This window comes from Aspergillus fumigatus, chromosome 4 (genome assembly GCF_000002655.1).
Source record: "Aspergillus fumigatus Af293 chromosome 4, whole genome shotgun sequence".
Lineage (NCBI taxonomy): Eukaryota > Fungi > Ascomycota > Eurotiomycetes > Eurotiales > Aspergillaceae > Aspergillus > Aspergillus fumigatus.
The window spans coordinates 2,951,233-2,966,117 of NC_007197.1; the positions used below are offsets into that span (position 1 = coordinate 2,951,233).

Here is a 14,885-nt window from a genome sequence, read left to right on the forward strand (position 1 = left end):
CTTCAACTTCATTACTTTGCGTGAGCTCACATTACCTTGACCACCACGCTGCTAATCAAATTAGGCAGCTGATGCTGACGAATTTCTTTAATTAAAAAGAGGATATCTCTTTTTTTGTGTTTCTCCTACTTATTTCGAATCATTCTAAGCTCTAATCCGTGATCCCCGGCCGCATCTCTGATTGAGACCGAGATTCGCTGAGCTGCCCCATGCGAGCAGGACTGGCAGCAGCCTACTATCTGATATCGATATCTCCAGCTCGATATCCGGTTACAATCTTCATGACTAGTGTACAAGAAGCCCTACATTCTTGCTCGCTGGTTTGTTCCATTCGTTGACCGACGGGGTTGAAGCTGACATCTTTTTGTATCCAGAGCTCATCTGGTCCCCCCACAAATTTGACCCCTACGCCGCAGTAACTGCCGCACTCCCTACGCAACAATGGACACCGCAGGACCCAAGGCGATTTTGACCCAGAATGTCTATCCCCCGCATGAGATCTCCCGAGCCACTTCTCCTGGTGGTGAGCCCGCGGGGGTGAACGGGGAGGGTGAGCCCAAGGCCCGTGTCCGTCCTCGCACCTACCCTTACTTCAAATACCTCCCATATCCGATAGAAGATGAGGCTGAGAGAGAGCGAAATCTCCGAGAGATATTGAATCAGCTCTACATCGCCGTTGAAGCTGGGGATTTCAGTCCCGGCGCGGTCCACTGGACTCGAGAGCTTAGGGGTTGGCTGTCACTCAAGTTCGACCCCACTCGTACAGAGCGGATCAACCTGGTCAAGCTATACTATGAGCTCTCACTGGCCCCTGGGATTGATCCAAATGTTGCGGAACGCTTCGCTAGCATGTTCATGCTACTTACAAAGTGAGCAAGCAGATTCTCTTCTCATGTTGCTTAGCTGGGTTCGGCGCGCTGACACAATCTGCAGGCGGAAGCATTATCTACGACCAGTGAAAGATCTCATCTTAGATTGGAGGCCCCTATATAAAGAATTGAAAGCGTTTGTTTTGCCGACAGAGTCGGGTCTAGTGCATTCGACCAACCTGAAGCGTAACGTCAAGACGCTGACGAAGCTTTGTGCGTTCGTTCAGCTCTACATTGACCCATGTGAGTTGCCGGCTATGCTGGATGAATTCCTCCCTCACTTTTCAACGTCTTTCTCAGAAGGTGCCTTTGTTGTTGTTGGTTTAATCAATCTACTTCTCCCAACCTCCCCGCCTCCCCAATCTAGAGAAGATCTTCTACCGCAGCATTACCTGCCGACATATTTCCACCTATGGTCGCTCGTCAATCGTTCCAAGACCTTTGATATGACATTTCTGGATTATCTTTCCCGGTTAGCACGAGATTCGTTGCCTGCAGAGCATATACCATTTTCCGAATATGGTCTCTTCACCAAGGAGCAGTCGGCACTCATCTTCACTGCCATCCTGAGACTGCTAGAAATTCCTGTGGGGCAATCGACTTCTCCCTACAGTGCTCTCGTAGATATCTCGTCGGGATTGGGCATCATGCTGGATCGAGATGCCCGAAAATATCCCGTCGCACATCATATTGCTCGATGGGTCGTGATGTCACTCGCGCCGGAATGCGCCGACGCAGAGGACTCAATTTTGACCCAGCTTGAAGGCCTTATTCAGGCTGTGGAAACATTTTTCCATCCTTCCAATTCAGGTGGTTGGACCAAGACATTGTCTCAGCTTGTCTACTATCTCTCTGACTTCTTCCTGATGCGGTGGAACCGAGAGCAGAGTGGTGAGATGGAAGTACCGATTGGTCGCAGGTTGACTGAGCCACTGAAACGCCGTTTTGTGCTCTGCTTGCGCGATGTAGTCTTCATGGGCATTTACGCCAAGAGCGGCACCGCCATCAGCTTCTCATTGTCTACGTTGCAGAACCTTGCGTTTTTAGAACCGCACCTGATTCTTCCGGGAGCTTTGCAAAGGATATATCCTTCTTTGCAAGGTCTCGTGGAGGTTCATCGCACAGCATCTTCTCTCCGCGCCCTTCAAGTCTTGTCTCGAATCATTTCGCGGACGAAAGGCTACCGCTGCCATCTGACAACCCTGCTTGGGCTCGCTCTACCAGGCATCGATGCCAACGACTTGGAGAAGACTCTTCATGCTCTGTCTTTCATTCAATCAGCGTGCTACAACATCCCCTTATTTGACTTAACAAAGGGCAGAGAAGACATTAATTGTGACATGCTTGCTATGCAGTGGATTAATGGCGAAATGGGGCGAATGGAGGCAGAAGGAGCAGAGGTCCAGCTGAACTACGACACTGACCTGAGCGATGAGAACGAAGAAATGATCTTGCGCTCATCGACATGCGGCTTTGGGGATTTCATCGTTTCGTTCTTGGGGCGTGTCTTCACTCTCCTTGAGAACCTTCCGGACGCGAGTAGAGTGCGGAATGGATCGCCAGAGGAAAACATTGTGAACACCCTTCCTGCAACGTTCATGCCTCTTCTCTCGTCCCTTTCGCCAGAGTACTTCGATACCGCTTTGTCCAAGGTTGTCGACTTTGTGTCGAATCATGTCATTCACCAGGCGCGAGATGCGATGGCCTTTATTTGCAATTCCATTTGCAAAGTGAATCCCGACAAGGCGCTGAAGCGTTTCATTCCGGTCTTGACGCAAGCCATCCGGACTGAGATCGACGATAATGGCGCAGGCTCAACTCGGACGACGGGAACTGATGTTCTCCCGCGGGATCGTGCTCTGGTCTGGAACATCAGCATGCTGAGCATGTGCGTTGTCCACGTCGGAGATGCTGTCCTGGCTCATAGGAAGGAGCTCTTTGATATCGCGGTCTATATGCAGCAAAAATGCAGGGGCATACCGACCGTTCACATATCGAATTTTATTCACCACCTTCTTCTCAACCTTACAGGAACGTATACAATCGACTACTCGCTGTACGAACCTGAGGTCCTCGCCGAGGGAATAACCCCTAAGCTCTGGAGTTATCAACCAGATCCAGATAATCTGACAGTGAAATGGCATGTTCCGAAACGTGAGGAGCTTGAATTTGCTGTTGAACTCTTCCAAGACCAAGCAGAAACTGCTCTGAGATCGTTGACTGCGCTCACCAATGGAACAGCAAGTGTGAAAAGGGATGGTAGCGGGAAAGATTGGTCAGATGAAGTTTCCAGGAATCTTGTCTTGCTACGCCTTATTCTCTCAGGAATCTCTGTTCTCTTCGACAGCAAAGCAGCGTCGAAAACGAAAGATGAAGGAGTAGACGGGATAGCGAATGATGTCGAGATGTCCGATGCAAAAGACTTCCCAGTCGCCAATGGTGTTGGAGACGAGGACCCTGATGCATCACTCGACACGTCTGACGAGGCAACTGTCAGGCCAAGCTTCCACTACCCTACCGGCTATCCTCTGGAGGAGAATGACCCGCTCTACCGTTGCATTCACGATCTTCGAGAGAGAGCTGGCTGGGTCCTACACGATGTCCACAGATTTTTATCGGATAAGCAAGAGGATGATGTACCTTGCTTCGCAGCTCTATACTCGGCATTTCGGTCTTGGTTCATTGACGTTGGCATGGAACGGTCTGCGCATGTTCTCGACAGAGTCACGCGCCTTCTTGCGGCTGATATTCATCCTTACAAGATGAGCGGTATCCGGAAAGACTACCCGCGTCCCCTACTGGTACGGAGAGCCAATGTATACCACTTGCAGCGCCTGAGGCACAATGCCGCCCCAAGACCACGGTCTCGCCTCGACGAAATTCTGCTCCTAGATCTCGCTGAGTCGTGCGTTTCGCTCTACACGGAGACTCGGCGCAACGCTCAGAGCGCTGGCGAATCTGCTCTCAAGGCTATCTGGGGGTCACGACTTCTTGTCATTCCTCCTCTGCTCACAGCCCTTCAGAAAGGTATCAAGGAGAATGATCATGCGCGAATCAAAGGTGCATTGTTCTCTCTGCTGCTGAGTAGCGTCGCGAAAACTGTGGGACGCCACTGGAAATATGCCCCCACTCTGATCAGGACTTTCATTGACGCAAGCGCGGTTGATAAACCATCTGTGCAGAAGATCTGTTCTAGTGCAGTATTCCAGATCATGGACTACGGCCGTGCAATGGAAAGAATGGCTGTGCTTGACAGAGATATTGTGGAAGCAATCGCTCCGAAAGAGGATGTCCAAGACCAAATTACCCAAAAACGGAAGAGTATCAACAACAAGCGTGCTATCATTGAGAAAAAGAAGGCTGATATGGCTGAGGAACTAGTCAACCTGGCAAGAGTCTCCCACTGGAAGGTCGCTAGCCGGGCAGCCACCATTGTAATCACAATGGGTCTGAGATTTGACTACATCGCAAGCAGCAACCTCATAGAGCTTGTCACTCTAGGGTCCATCGATGACCATCCGGGGCTGCGTGGCATGTACTCTCAAGCTCTCATTGCATTGTTTACTATGATAGACGTCCGAGCAATCTGCGGCCACGACTACAAGAATTATATCTTGGGCAACCAGCACTTCCCATCCAAAATCAAGGTCGCCACCAAGCGCTACGAAGAAGGTTGGACAGAGCAGTATCTGGCAAGTTTCGCCAAGCCAGAGGCCGAATACTACATTGACCACGACTTTCCCGGATGGCTCGTATGGTCGGATAGTATGCCTGCATATAAGTCTAACCTGGAGCGCGACATTGAATATGACGAGGTGGAATGGAACGTACGCAAACAGATGGGTAAACTATTTGATCGAGGGTGGTTCTCCAAGTTCTTCATGTATCTGAAGCAGGAGCCGCGAGACCCGTCAGCCGACAAATTCCGCATGCCTTGTGCCATGATGCTCCTCTACGCATTCGAATTGATGCTTCGCGACGGGCTCACCGCTGCCACTTTTAAAGATATTCAAGAAGAGATTGAAGCAGTCTTTGAAGACGGTAGTGACAAGCATCAACACAGAGCTACTGCAGAAATCCTTGGTGCACTTATTAGCTCTGTCGCGGATACGAGCGTGGAGAAGAGGACACTGGTTTGGGAATATGCTTTCCCGATCGTGCAAAGAATCTTCACCGATGGATTGACCCCGGAAAATTCAGGCTACTGGACCACTTTCCTTCATATGGTCCTCCAATGTCGGGATCCACGACGAGCTTGGCCCTTGGTTGACTGGCTTGCCAGTTTCAGGCTGGATATGACAACCAACGCAGCCTTCAAAGAGAGCTCCAAGATCAACCTGCTGCATCAATGCATTATAGACGCTGGCTGGCACTTCCAGTTGGAGAAGCCAATCGTCCAAGATTTCCTCGCACATCTCGATCACCCGTACAAGGGAGTCCGTGAGGCAATGGGTCAGACACTTGCAACAATTTACCGTACACGATATCACGAGTCGTACGCGGACCTTCAGCGTCTCCTCAAGGCACAAGAGTCTGCTTCACCTGTCGGCTCATATGCATACCTTCCTACTGAGGAGTTTTCTAAGATGGTGCGCGACGTCTTTGCCCGGATTGAGAAATGGCGCCATGAGAGATCCCCGGGTCAACAGACGCCATCTTCCTACACTTCTGGCAGCAAGACAGTTCTCCTATGGCTCGACTCCACCCTTTCATCTTACGAATGTACGCAGCTTGTTCCATTCTTCCCTGACGTGTTCACAGGGCAGCTTTTGCATATGATGGATGTCAAAGAAGATCCAGAACTTCAGTCATTAGCCTACCATGTATTCCGTCACTTACCGAATATTCCGTACCCTGCCGAGCAGGACTCCGGGTTCATCAAGTCCTTGATACTCATTGGGCAGACGTCACCCTCATGGCACCAGCGCTTGCGAGTGATGATCAACATCCAGATCATCTACTTCCGCCGTCTGTTCCTACTTTCTCCCATCGATCGGGACAAGTTGTTCGATTGTGTCGCGAACATGCTCGAGGATACACAGCACGAGGTGAGGGCTGGTGCATCAGCTACCCTTTCGGGCATGATACGGTGCTCGCCCGTGTCTCTCCGGCAGCGCATGGTTAGCAGGTTACAAGAGCGCTTCACGAGGACTTTGGTTGAGAACCCATTACCCAAGAAACCAAAGAACCACGCTCGTTCTGCATTGGCTTCTCCAGTCTCCTCTCGGTCCGGCACACCGACTCCCGAACATACTAGACTCATCATTGTCAGACACGGCGCAGTCTTGGGTCTTGGGGCTTTGATACAAGCGTTCCCTTACGATAGTCCACCCCCAAGGTGGATGCCTGAGGCTTTAACCACGCTGAGTAACCGCGCCGCAAGCGACCCTGGCATTGTTGGGTCAAGCGTCAAGTCAATTATCAGTGATTTCAAGAAGACGAGACAAGATACCTGGCATATAGATGCAAAGGTTAGTGACGAACGATGACCAGGTTTTTGAGGGACACAGAAGCTAATTTCTCAAATAGGCTTTTACGCCAGATCAGCTAGAAGACCTCTCGGGGGTATTGTGGAAGAGTTATTTCGCTTAGAGCAGCAGCCGAAAGACTGTAGAGCAGAACGATGGTTGGTCACGGTCTATATGATAGGTAGTCAAGTTACCCGTCTAACAAACGAGGTTTGATCCTTGTGTGTGTTCCTCGTCTGCAGCAGCTTCAATCTTGGTCTGGACATGGTCTGTACATAGCAATAAGAGCAACTCTGATTAATATTTCAAAAGTAAGAAATTCTATTCCGGAATCGAGTACCTTTTCTCCATTATTCTGTCCTATTTCCATGTCGGAGACACTACAGCACTTATTATATACACCTTGTATTGCTACCAGCCCATATACTTGATCACAATGGAACTTTTCAAAGTGTCAGACTCCATGTCGCTCAATAACTCAATGACCAAAAGACGTCCGAAAACACGCTCTCCTATCATCGTATTAGTCTTTTTGCCAATATTCATGGCTTAAACTGCCATCCTAATGGCAGTCGTTCCTCCCCATATACAGCTGGTTGGAGAGATTGATAACATAATAATCACGTGACTGGGGAGGCGGCCATGCCGTTGTCCGAGACCGCTAAGTGTATCACCGTTGGAGCAATCCATAGATGCCTCCTTGTCAGCGACGCTGTTCTTCCCATCATTTCTTGTCATTTCTATCATTACAGACAGTTTGTCAGAAGTATATATTTACATACAAAGCCCTTGCCCAATAATCGTCCCTGTGGTGGAAGGAACCTGCTGCAGGCAGCGACGCTTTCACCATGGCTCCGAGGGACACCTTCTTCCGCTCGTCTGATATGAGCTTGACGCAGCTCTATATCGCCAATGAAATCGGACGAGAGGTTGTTAGTGCTCTAGGAGAACTTGGCCAGGTCCAATTTCGGGATGTAAGTTGTACTGTACCTGCACGAGGTGGGTGATCAGTTGAGATACAGGGGCTGATTTGGACATCTACAATAGCTTAACCCCGACACCAATGCTTTCCAGCGGACTTTTACCAAGGAGATTCGTCGGTTGGATAACGTGGAGAGACAACTGCGTATGTATAATGTCCTGTGGTTGGAGGATCAATGCATTGCGAAGCTCTTGCTGGTTGTGGTGGTGGTGGCATCGGGTTGACATTCATGATCTTTTGGCAGGCTATTTCCAAGCGCAGATGGACAAGGCGGGGATTCCCATGAGATCTTCTACCGAGTTCTCCGATACGTTGGCGGCTCCTCTGGCTTCGGAAATTGACGAACTCGCCGAGCGAAGTGAGAGCCTCGAGCAGAGAATCGCCTCTCTGAACGATAGCTACGAGACACTGAAGAAGCGCGAGGTTGAGCTTACGGAGTGGCGGTGGGTTCTCAGAGAGGCCGGCGGCTTCTTTGATCGCGCTCATACGCATACGGACGAGATCCGACAGTCGTTCGATAATGACGAAGCTCCGCTACTGCGGGATGTTGAACACCAACCTAGCCGTGGACCGAATGGTGATGCCCAGGCTCACCAGTCGTTCCTTGAGATGAACATTGGGTTCGTTGCGGGTGTTATTCCCCGGGATCGTATTGGTGCTTTTGAGCGGATACTTTGGCGAACTTTGCGCGGTAACCTCTACATGAACCAGTCGGAGATTCCCGAGCCGATCATTGACCCGACTACTAATGAGGAATCGCACAAAAACGTATTTGTGATCTTTGCTCACGGAAAGCACATCATTTCGAAAATCAGGAAGATTTCCGAATCCCTTGGGGCTTCGTTGTATGGTGTTGATGAGAACAGCGAGTTGAGAAGGGATCAGATTCATGAAGTGAACACCCGGCTGAGTGATGTCGGCAATGTTTTGCGCAACACCAAGAACACCCTGGATGCAGAGCTTACCCAGATTGCCCGCTCCCTGGCGGCTTGGATGATTATTGTCAAGAAGGAGAAGGCCGTGTACGATACGCTCAACAAGTTCTCCTATGACCAAGCGAGAAAGACATTGATTGCCGAGGCATGGTGCCCGACCAACTCTCTGGCGTTGATCAAGTCTACCCTGCAAGACGTGAATGACCGCGCTGGACTGAGCGTGCCTACCATTGTCAACCAGATTCGGACGAACAAGACCCCGCCTACCTATGTTAAGACGAACAAGTTTACCGAGGCCTTCCAGACCATTGTCAATGCTTACGGTATCCCTAAGTACTCAGAAGCAAATCCTGGATTGTACACGGTCGTCACATTCCCTTTCTTATTTGCTGTCATGTTTGGTGATTTTGGCCATGGTGCTTTGATGGCAATGGCCGCTTCTGCTATGATCTTCTGGGAACGAAAGTTGCAGAAGACGAAGCTCGACGAGTTGACCTACATGGCATTCTATGGTCGTTACATTATGTTGATGATGGGCCTTTTCTCTATGTACACCGGCTTGATCTACAACGATGTCTTCTCCAAGTCTTTCACTGTCTTCCCTAGTCAGTGGAAATGGCCTGACAGCATCAAGAAGGGACAGACAGTTGAAGCTTCGTTGACGAATAGCTACCGTTACCCGTTCGGTCTGGATTGGAACTGGCACGAGGCTGAGAACTCTCTTCTTTTTACCAACAGTATGAAGATGAAGATGAGTATTATTCTGGGTTGGGCACATGTAAGTGATATTCTGCTGCTTGTCAAATGGCCTGGCTGACAATAACTCTCTGTAGATGACATATGCGCTCTGCTTGCAGTATGTCAATGCGCGGCATTTCAAGTCCAAGGTCGACATTATTGGAAATTTCATACCCGGCATGATCTTCTTCCAGTCAATCTTTGGTTACCTTGTTCTCACAATCATCTACAAATGGTCTGTCAACTGGGAAGCCCGGGGCCAGTCTCCTCCGGGTCTTCTGAACATGCTCATTTTCATGTTCCTTTCTCCTGGAACTGTGGAAGAGCAACTGTACAAGGGCCAAGCTGGGGTCCAAGTTGTGCTACTGTTGCTCGCTGTTGTTCAAGTCCCAATTATGCTCTTCTTCAAGCCATTCTACCTTCGCTGGGAACACAACCGTGCTCGTGCCCTGGGATACCGAGGCCTTGGAGAGCACGCCCGTGTGAGTGCGCTCGAGGATGACACCGATATGAACGGTGGAGTCTCAGGGCCCCGTGACAGCATGGCCAGCGACGGTGAAGGCGTGGCAATGATTGCCCAGGATCTCGGCGATGAAGAGCATGAGGAATTTGACTTTTCCGAAATCATGATACACCAGGTCATCCACACCATCGAGTTCTGCCTCAACTGTATCTCTCACACCGCCTCGTACCTCCGTCTGTGGGCTCTCTCTCTTGCTCACCAGCAGCTGTCGATTGTCCTGTGGGACATGACCATCGGCGGTGCCTTTGAGCAGGAATCACCTACCATTCGCGTCATCATGATCGTCGTCACCTTCTACCTGTGGTTCACTCTGACAATCGCCATTCTGTGTGTCATGGAGGGTACAAGTGCCATGCTTCACTCCCTTCGTCTACACTGGGTCGAGGCCATGAGCAAGCATTTCATGGGTGATGGCATACCCTTCGCTCCTTTCAGCTTCAAGACTCTCCTTGAAGAGGATCCGGTGGACTAAACTGGGTTGTACATTCTTTTTCTTTGTGTCTTTCTTTATAGACCCTTAGCTGTATCTTCTGAGCAAATGAATTGGATTTAGTATTGGCCTTCTGTAACTCGGACTTGAGTATTTTCCCGATTATTTGAGGTACTGTAGGCACATTTACCACCTGTTGGAGTGCACATATAGTCGACCGTCCCAAGTCAATGTAAAGCTAGGGATTGGGTCATGCATTACCCATGTAGGCTGGGGCTTTGACTTCCAATAGTCTCTCGGACAGAATGGCTCGCCCGGCCTACGTCTTGTGTTGCTGTTTACCGCCAAAATGTCATACTGCGTTATTGGAAATATTCTTTGATTAAGGCCTTAAATACAATACTCCATACATGCAGATCATTTAGTCCAACGCCAGTGGTCAGGCTATTGCAGAAACCCGAAACTCCTTCCCGACAACCTTCGTTTCAGCGAGGCAACATTGCACTCATTTCTTGTGTTTGTTGTAGGTGTCGATGATCTTTTGCACTTCATCCTTCGAGCCAAGAAACACGCCGCTGCGGTCGTGGATGTGCTCGGGGACGACCTCGAGAAGACGCTCGGCGCGGGAGTTGATGGCCAGACCGCCGGCATTCTCGAAGAGCATGGCCATAGGCGCGCACTCGTACAGGATTCGCAGCTTGCCCTTGGTACTCTTCTTGTCAGCGGGGTAGGCAAAGACACCGCCATACAGCAAGGTGCGGTAGGCGTCAGCGACCATGCTGCCAATGTACCGGGCGCTGTAGGGCTTCTGGCCCTCGCCCGGGTACTTGAGCGAGTGGAAGTACTCGTTGACCCAGTCGTCCCAGTACATGCTATTACCCTCATTGACAGAGTAGATGGCGCGTTTGGCGGGGAGCTTCATGTTGGGGTGGGTCAGGATGAACTCGCCCAGGGAGTTTTCCAAGGTGAAGCCGTTGACTCCGCCGTTGCGCATGGTGATGACGAGCTGCGCGGATGCGCCATACATGGTGAAACCGGCGGCGACCATCTCGGTACCGGCGCGCAGGATGTCATTGGCCGTGACCTTCTTGTTGGGGCCGACCAACTCGTCGGGAAGCTTGAAGATGCCGAAGATGGTGCCAACCGAGACGCCAGCGTCAAGATTGGACGAGCCGTCGATGGGATCACAGACGACGGCGTATCGGGCGTTGGGGTGCTCATCAAATACGATCGCCTGTTCCTCCTCCTCGGAGACGAGTATGCGGCACTTGCCGGAGCCTCTCATGGCGGAAACAAAGATGTCATTTCCGATTACATCCAGCTTCTTCTGGTCATCGCCGGTTGTGTTTGACGAGCCCGCCAGACCGGTCAGGTTGATCAACGACGCACGACGGATGTAGTAGGCAATGGACTTGAATGAGAACTGAAGAGCATGGCAGAGCAATCTGTTCGCAGACATGGCAGCTCGGTTAGTTTCGGCGCAAGATTTCCAATTCGTAGAGCGGACAAACTCACGTGAAGTCACCAGTGGCTTCCGGTACCTTGACTTGCTCTTCAGTGAGGAACCGAGTGAGGGTAATGATATCTGGGTTGATGTTCTCCTGGCCCACAGCGCCGTTATTGCCGCTTGAAGACATTCTGAATGTGGACGGATGTGGTGATGTATATGGCAGATGGGAGACAATTGAGATGATGTTGCTAGAATAGTTCTGAAGGAGAGCAGAACCGATATAATGCAACGTATAACCTCGGTTCGACGGAGAAACCAGGAGAGTTCCAGTAGAGACCTACAGCAGAAAGACGGGAGAATGGAGAAAGGTCTACTAGACTGACGGCAAATCGTGGTACAGGACGATTGGTGGCAATGGAATTGGATTGGGATGACAGAGACAGATGAAGAATAGTAGCAATGGGGAAATACTAAGACCTAACAGCTCGACAAGCAGAGGACCCGGATAGTCCCTTCTTATAGTTATACCAACTGCATGGCAGGAAGCAATAACTCTTTGCCGGTGGATCACAAGGAACGTCAGAGGCCCCGCGGATAACAGGGCAGAGCCGGTCGCATATGATTTGACGCAATGAATTTCTCTCTTCTCTTCCCTTAGTCAGAATCGAACCAGATGGTTCATCCGTACGTAAGGGGATCCATAAGAGTTCCATAGATCGATATCTTTCTCTAGTGGCGGTTCAGCAAGATTGACCTGATCAACATCGTTTGTTTTCGTCATTACCCGTAAGAAAGACCCCCGCAGTGTTCCTTCTCCCCGCTCTATTCCTCTTTGGGGGACATGCCGGCTTTTCTTCTTTCCTCTGTCCGAGTCGCCCCGTCGCCCCGATATTCCCCGCGCGCTTGATAGGAGGTGATACTTTGTGTACTCCGTACTCTCAGTAGGTGTTATTAATAGATACCTGCCAGTGTTCATAGTATCTTGCACACTCGGTCTATTGTTTCGAATCAATCGTTGCTGTACTACTTTTGATGAGCCGATGATATGCGTGCCGCGGATACACTTGTTTACGCACTGATTATGTGAAAGTTACTGAAGATCTGGTTAATATACGTTACTCTGTACTCCGTATGCACCACGACCCCCCAGAAAACCCCTCTCAATAATAAGTGGATTCGGAAGGTCAGCAGATTCGCAAATTTGATAAGAAGTCCCTCCGAGTTTGAGACTATTCGAGTCTCGACCCCTTCTGGTTCCTGTCAGCTATTTCTAGCGCCCAAAATTGAGGAAGGTCATGCGACCGGAAAAAAGAAAGTCCTCCATTGATAAGCGGCGATTCTTGAGATCATTTGACTGGAAGATTATATAAGCAGTACGTCCGTTCCCTGCCTTGCTCTAACCCCCTTCAGACTAGCGGACTCGGTAAAATTAGTTTGGGTCGAAGAAGCTTGAAAAAGTTCGCAACAGATTTTCTTCCGAAGACTTTTAACACACTCAACAACAACAACAACACCAAACAAAGATTCTGGCATCACTGATGCATGATGGCTTTTCTTCTTAATGAATGAGGAATTGCTCCCCAGCGATGTTTTACATTGCTTTTCTGAATTTGCTCATCTCGCCTTTTTGTGTGCTGACTTGACTCGTTCACAGACAGTATGTGGCCTGGTAAGTTCTGATCATGCCCTCGCGCCCCTCCCTAGCATGATGAAACATACAACCATTTTTCAAACTAGAGTCTTTGACCCCTTCTGGGAATGAAAACTCGGTTTTGCACGTCAGTCTGATGCTGCTTGCAATAGCTTCATTGGTTCATTACCCAATTGGTTTTTGCAGTCTGCTAACGATTCGACTTAGGACTAACAATCTCATATTAGCTCTACAAGGAGTGTCAGTCCTACTTTTAACCAGTGGTATGCAATGCTATTCTCCTTGAAATTTGTCTAAATTTGTCTCCCTCGATTCCTATCGCATGATGCTTTCGTATTTTTATACGCTGGAAATTACCGACCGAGACCTTCGGGTCGTCGACGATATCAAATGGCTATTTCTGATGATATCCCATTCACATTTTCTGTTCATATTTGCCTGTTAGTTGGCTGTACGCTGACAGGAACTAGTTTTTGGGAAACAGGATGTTTGAGTAGTACTAGATGCGGTGGTAAGGCTTTCCATCTCTTTTGCAGACCCAACATTCGATGATGAAGCGGCACTGGGCTCCGACGGCGTCGAATAGACGTCCGTTTGTGATGGATATGCCTCTTTGTGGCAGGCCTAGAAAACCTCGCCCACTGATACTTTCTCACCATGATATCTTTGCTTCGACCTGATCCTCAGAATTATACTGATTGTCATGGTTAAGATGTAGTTACGATGATGATGCACAGTTGTCTGCTTGCCCTCACCAAACAGGTAAATACTTGATCTTTTTCTCCAAGCTCCTCCTACACTGTGATGATTCCCTAGATGACGAGTCTTATTCGAGTTATCGATGCAGACAACATTTCTTTTTTACCATTCATGCATTTCTGACAAGATGTCTTCCTCGGATATTTCGGTCTTTGCTCCTCGTACGCAGCTAATTTCTTGATAGGCCTATACATCTAGCTGCCTTGAAGCTTCACTAACTTGCCAACGTATGCGCAAGAATGGAAAGAGGTGTATGTAATCACCCAATCTCCATCACCACCCTCACAATGATGAATCGACATATATAAAAGACAAGCATATGTCCAAGTCGGCTTCGCTGACCAAGACGATAATTGTCATGACTGATCAGTCGCGATACTTTGCTCGCGTCTGTTGCGCATATCTCGCGTTCGATGCTAACGTGTTGGAGGATTAGTTGTCCGTATGTGTGTCACCCTTCTGGAAGATGGGAATTTGACCTTTCCAGCACCACTTGCAATCCTGTCTCGCAGTACGTACTTCCCTTTTCTTTCCTTTTTGATCCCATCTTCAAATGATGATTTACTTCTATTTAATCACGACGGTCAACATAATCATTCATTGATGACCACCGCCTGTGACAGGGCCTGTATCTGACACCTTCCCTTTCATCATCAGTCTAATAAGTTACATCGTCATGACTGGACGCTAACATTCCTTCAGTATTTAACAGGTGTCGTATAGCTTGCTCACTGCCTCGGGCTCCCACAGGTCCATCCTACTTCCTTTTAAGCCGTTGTCTTGCATGTTAGGAGATTCTTCGCAATACAAACATCGTTACATTGCAGCAGGTTCGCCTTAGTGATATACTCAATGAAAAAAAAATCCTAGTTGTATACCTCTCCGTTTCCAGCTCCTTTTCATTCCTTTGTAAGACAATATTGGACATCTTGCCCTTTTCATCTTCCGCAATCCCTAGTAAATGGGACTGTCAATTCTTGATGTCCCGAGGACCATGTCACCTGGTCTGCGCTACCACAACTCTAGTTTGTCAACAGACAATCTTACTAGAATCTGGACAACCCTTGGTGTGATAAGGAA

At 49.3% G+C, this 14,885-nt stretch overlaps 3 protein-coding genes and 5 non-coding genes across 8 annotated transcripts; 6 read left to right on the top strand and 2 right to left on the bottom strand.

Annotated features, from left to right (window-relative positions):
* Positions 1 to 6,689, top strand: AFUA_4G11290 (proteasome activator BLM10). Its single transcript, XM_746607.2, has 4 exons — positions 1 to 290; positions 375 to 869; positions 934 to 6,340; positions 6,399 to 6,689. Exons 2-4 carry the CDS (start codon positions 442 to 444, stop codon positions 6,459 to 6,461), a joined length of 5,898 nt encoding a protein of 1,965 aa, XP_751700.1. The 5' UTR covers positions 1 to 290; positions 375 to 441; the 3' UTR covers positions 6,462 to 6,689.
* Positions 6,690 to 7,012: 323 nt separating this feature from the next.
* On the top strand, positions 7,013 to 10,084 carry AFUA_4G11300 (H(+)-transporting V0 sector ATPase subunit a). The gene is made up of 4 exons (XM_746606.2): positions 7,013 to 7,311; positions 7,385 to 7,463; positions 7,564 to 9,032; positions 9,088 to 10,084. Exons 1-4 carry the CDS (start codon positions 7,186 to 7,188, stop codon positions 9,985 to 9,987), a joined length of 2,574 nt encoding a protein of 857 aa, XP_751699.1. The 5' UTR covers positions 7,013 to 7,185; the 3' UTR covers positions 9,988 to 10,084.
* Positions 10,085 to 10,286: 202 nt separating this feature from the next.
* fbp1 (fructose 1,6-bisphosphate 1-phosphatase) lies at positions 10,287 to 12,327 on the bottom strand. The gene is made up of 3 exons (XM_746605.2): positions 12,180 to 12,327; positions 11,461 to 12,124; positions 10,287 to 11,390 (listed from the first exon to the last, which is right to left on the bottom strand). Exons 2-3 carry the CDS (start codon positions 11,580 to 11,582, stop codon positions 10,451 to 10,453), a joined length of 1,062 nt encoding a protein of 353 aa, XP_751698.1. The 5' UTR covers positions 11,583 to 12,124; positions 12,180 to 12,327; the 3' UTR covers positions 10,287 to 10,450.
* A 1,037-nt stretch (positions 12,328 to 13,364) lies between these two features.
* Positions 13,365 to 13,452, top strand: AFUA_4G11307. The gene has a single exon (XR_013344508.1). It is a non-coding gene; the product is annotated as an uncharacterized ncRNA (small nucleolar RNA).
* A 138-nt stretch (positions 13,453 to 13,590) lies between these two features.
* Positions 13,591 to 13,693, top strand: AFUA_4G11313. Its single transcript, XR_013344509.1, has one exon. It is a non-coding gene; the product is annotated as an uncharacterized ncRNA (small nucleolar RNA).
* A 152-nt stretch (positions 13,694 to 13,845) lies between these two features.
* On the bottom strand, positions 13,846 to 13,930 carry AFUA_4G11305. Its single transcript, XR_013344507.1, has one exon. It is a non-coding gene; the product is annotated as an uncharacterized ncRNA (small nucleolar RNA).
* A 158-nt stretch (positions 13,931 to 14,088) lies between these two features.
* AFUA_4G11317 lies at positions 14,089 to 14,172 on the top strand. Its single transcript, XR_013344511.1, has one exon. It is a non-coding gene; the product is annotated as an uncharacterized ncRNA (small nucleolar RNA).
* A 182-nt stretch (positions 14,173 to 14,354) lies between these two features.
* AFUA_4G11315 lies at positions 14,355 to 14,444 on the top strand. Its single transcript, XR_013344510.1, has one exon. It is a non-coding gene; the product is annotated as an uncharacterized ncRNA (small nucleolar RNA).
* Positions 14,445 to 14,885: the final 441 nt, after the last annotated feature.

Bases quoted from the DNA above. Each gene is read 5' to 3' on its own strand.
- AFUA_4G11290 (XM_746607.2), top strand. From the start codon at position 442: ATGGACACCGCAGGACCCAAGGCGATTTTGACCCAGAATGTCTATCCC. The intron at 870-933 runs GTGAGCAAGCAG...CACAATCTGCAG, and splicing joins ATGTTCATGCTACTTACAAA to GCGGAAGCATTATCTACGAC. The intron at 6,341-6,398 runs GTTAGTGACGAA...TTTCTCAAATAG, and splicing joins CCTGGCATATAGATGCAAAG to GCTTTTACGCCAGATCAGCT.
- AFUA_4G11300 (XM_746606.2), top strand. From the start codon at position 7,186: ATGGCTCCGAGGGACACCTTCTTCCGCTCGTCTGATATGAGCTTGACG. The intron at 7,464-7,563 runs GTATGTATAATG...ATCTTTTGGCAG, and splicing joins TAACGTGGAGAGACAACTGC to GCTATTTCCAAGCGCAGATG. The intron at 9,033-9,087 runs GTAAGTGATATT...AACTCTCTGTAG, and splicing joins TTATTCTGGGTTGGGCACAT to ATGACATATGCGCTCTGCTT.
- fbp1 (XM_746605.2), bottom strand. From the start codon at position 11,582: ATGTCTTCAAGCGGCAATAACGGCGCTGTGGGCCAGGAGAACATCAAC. The intron at 11,391-11,460 runs GTGAGTTTGTCC...GTCTGCGAACAG, and splicing joins GAAGCCACTGGTGACTTCAC to ATTGCTCTGCCATGCTCTTC.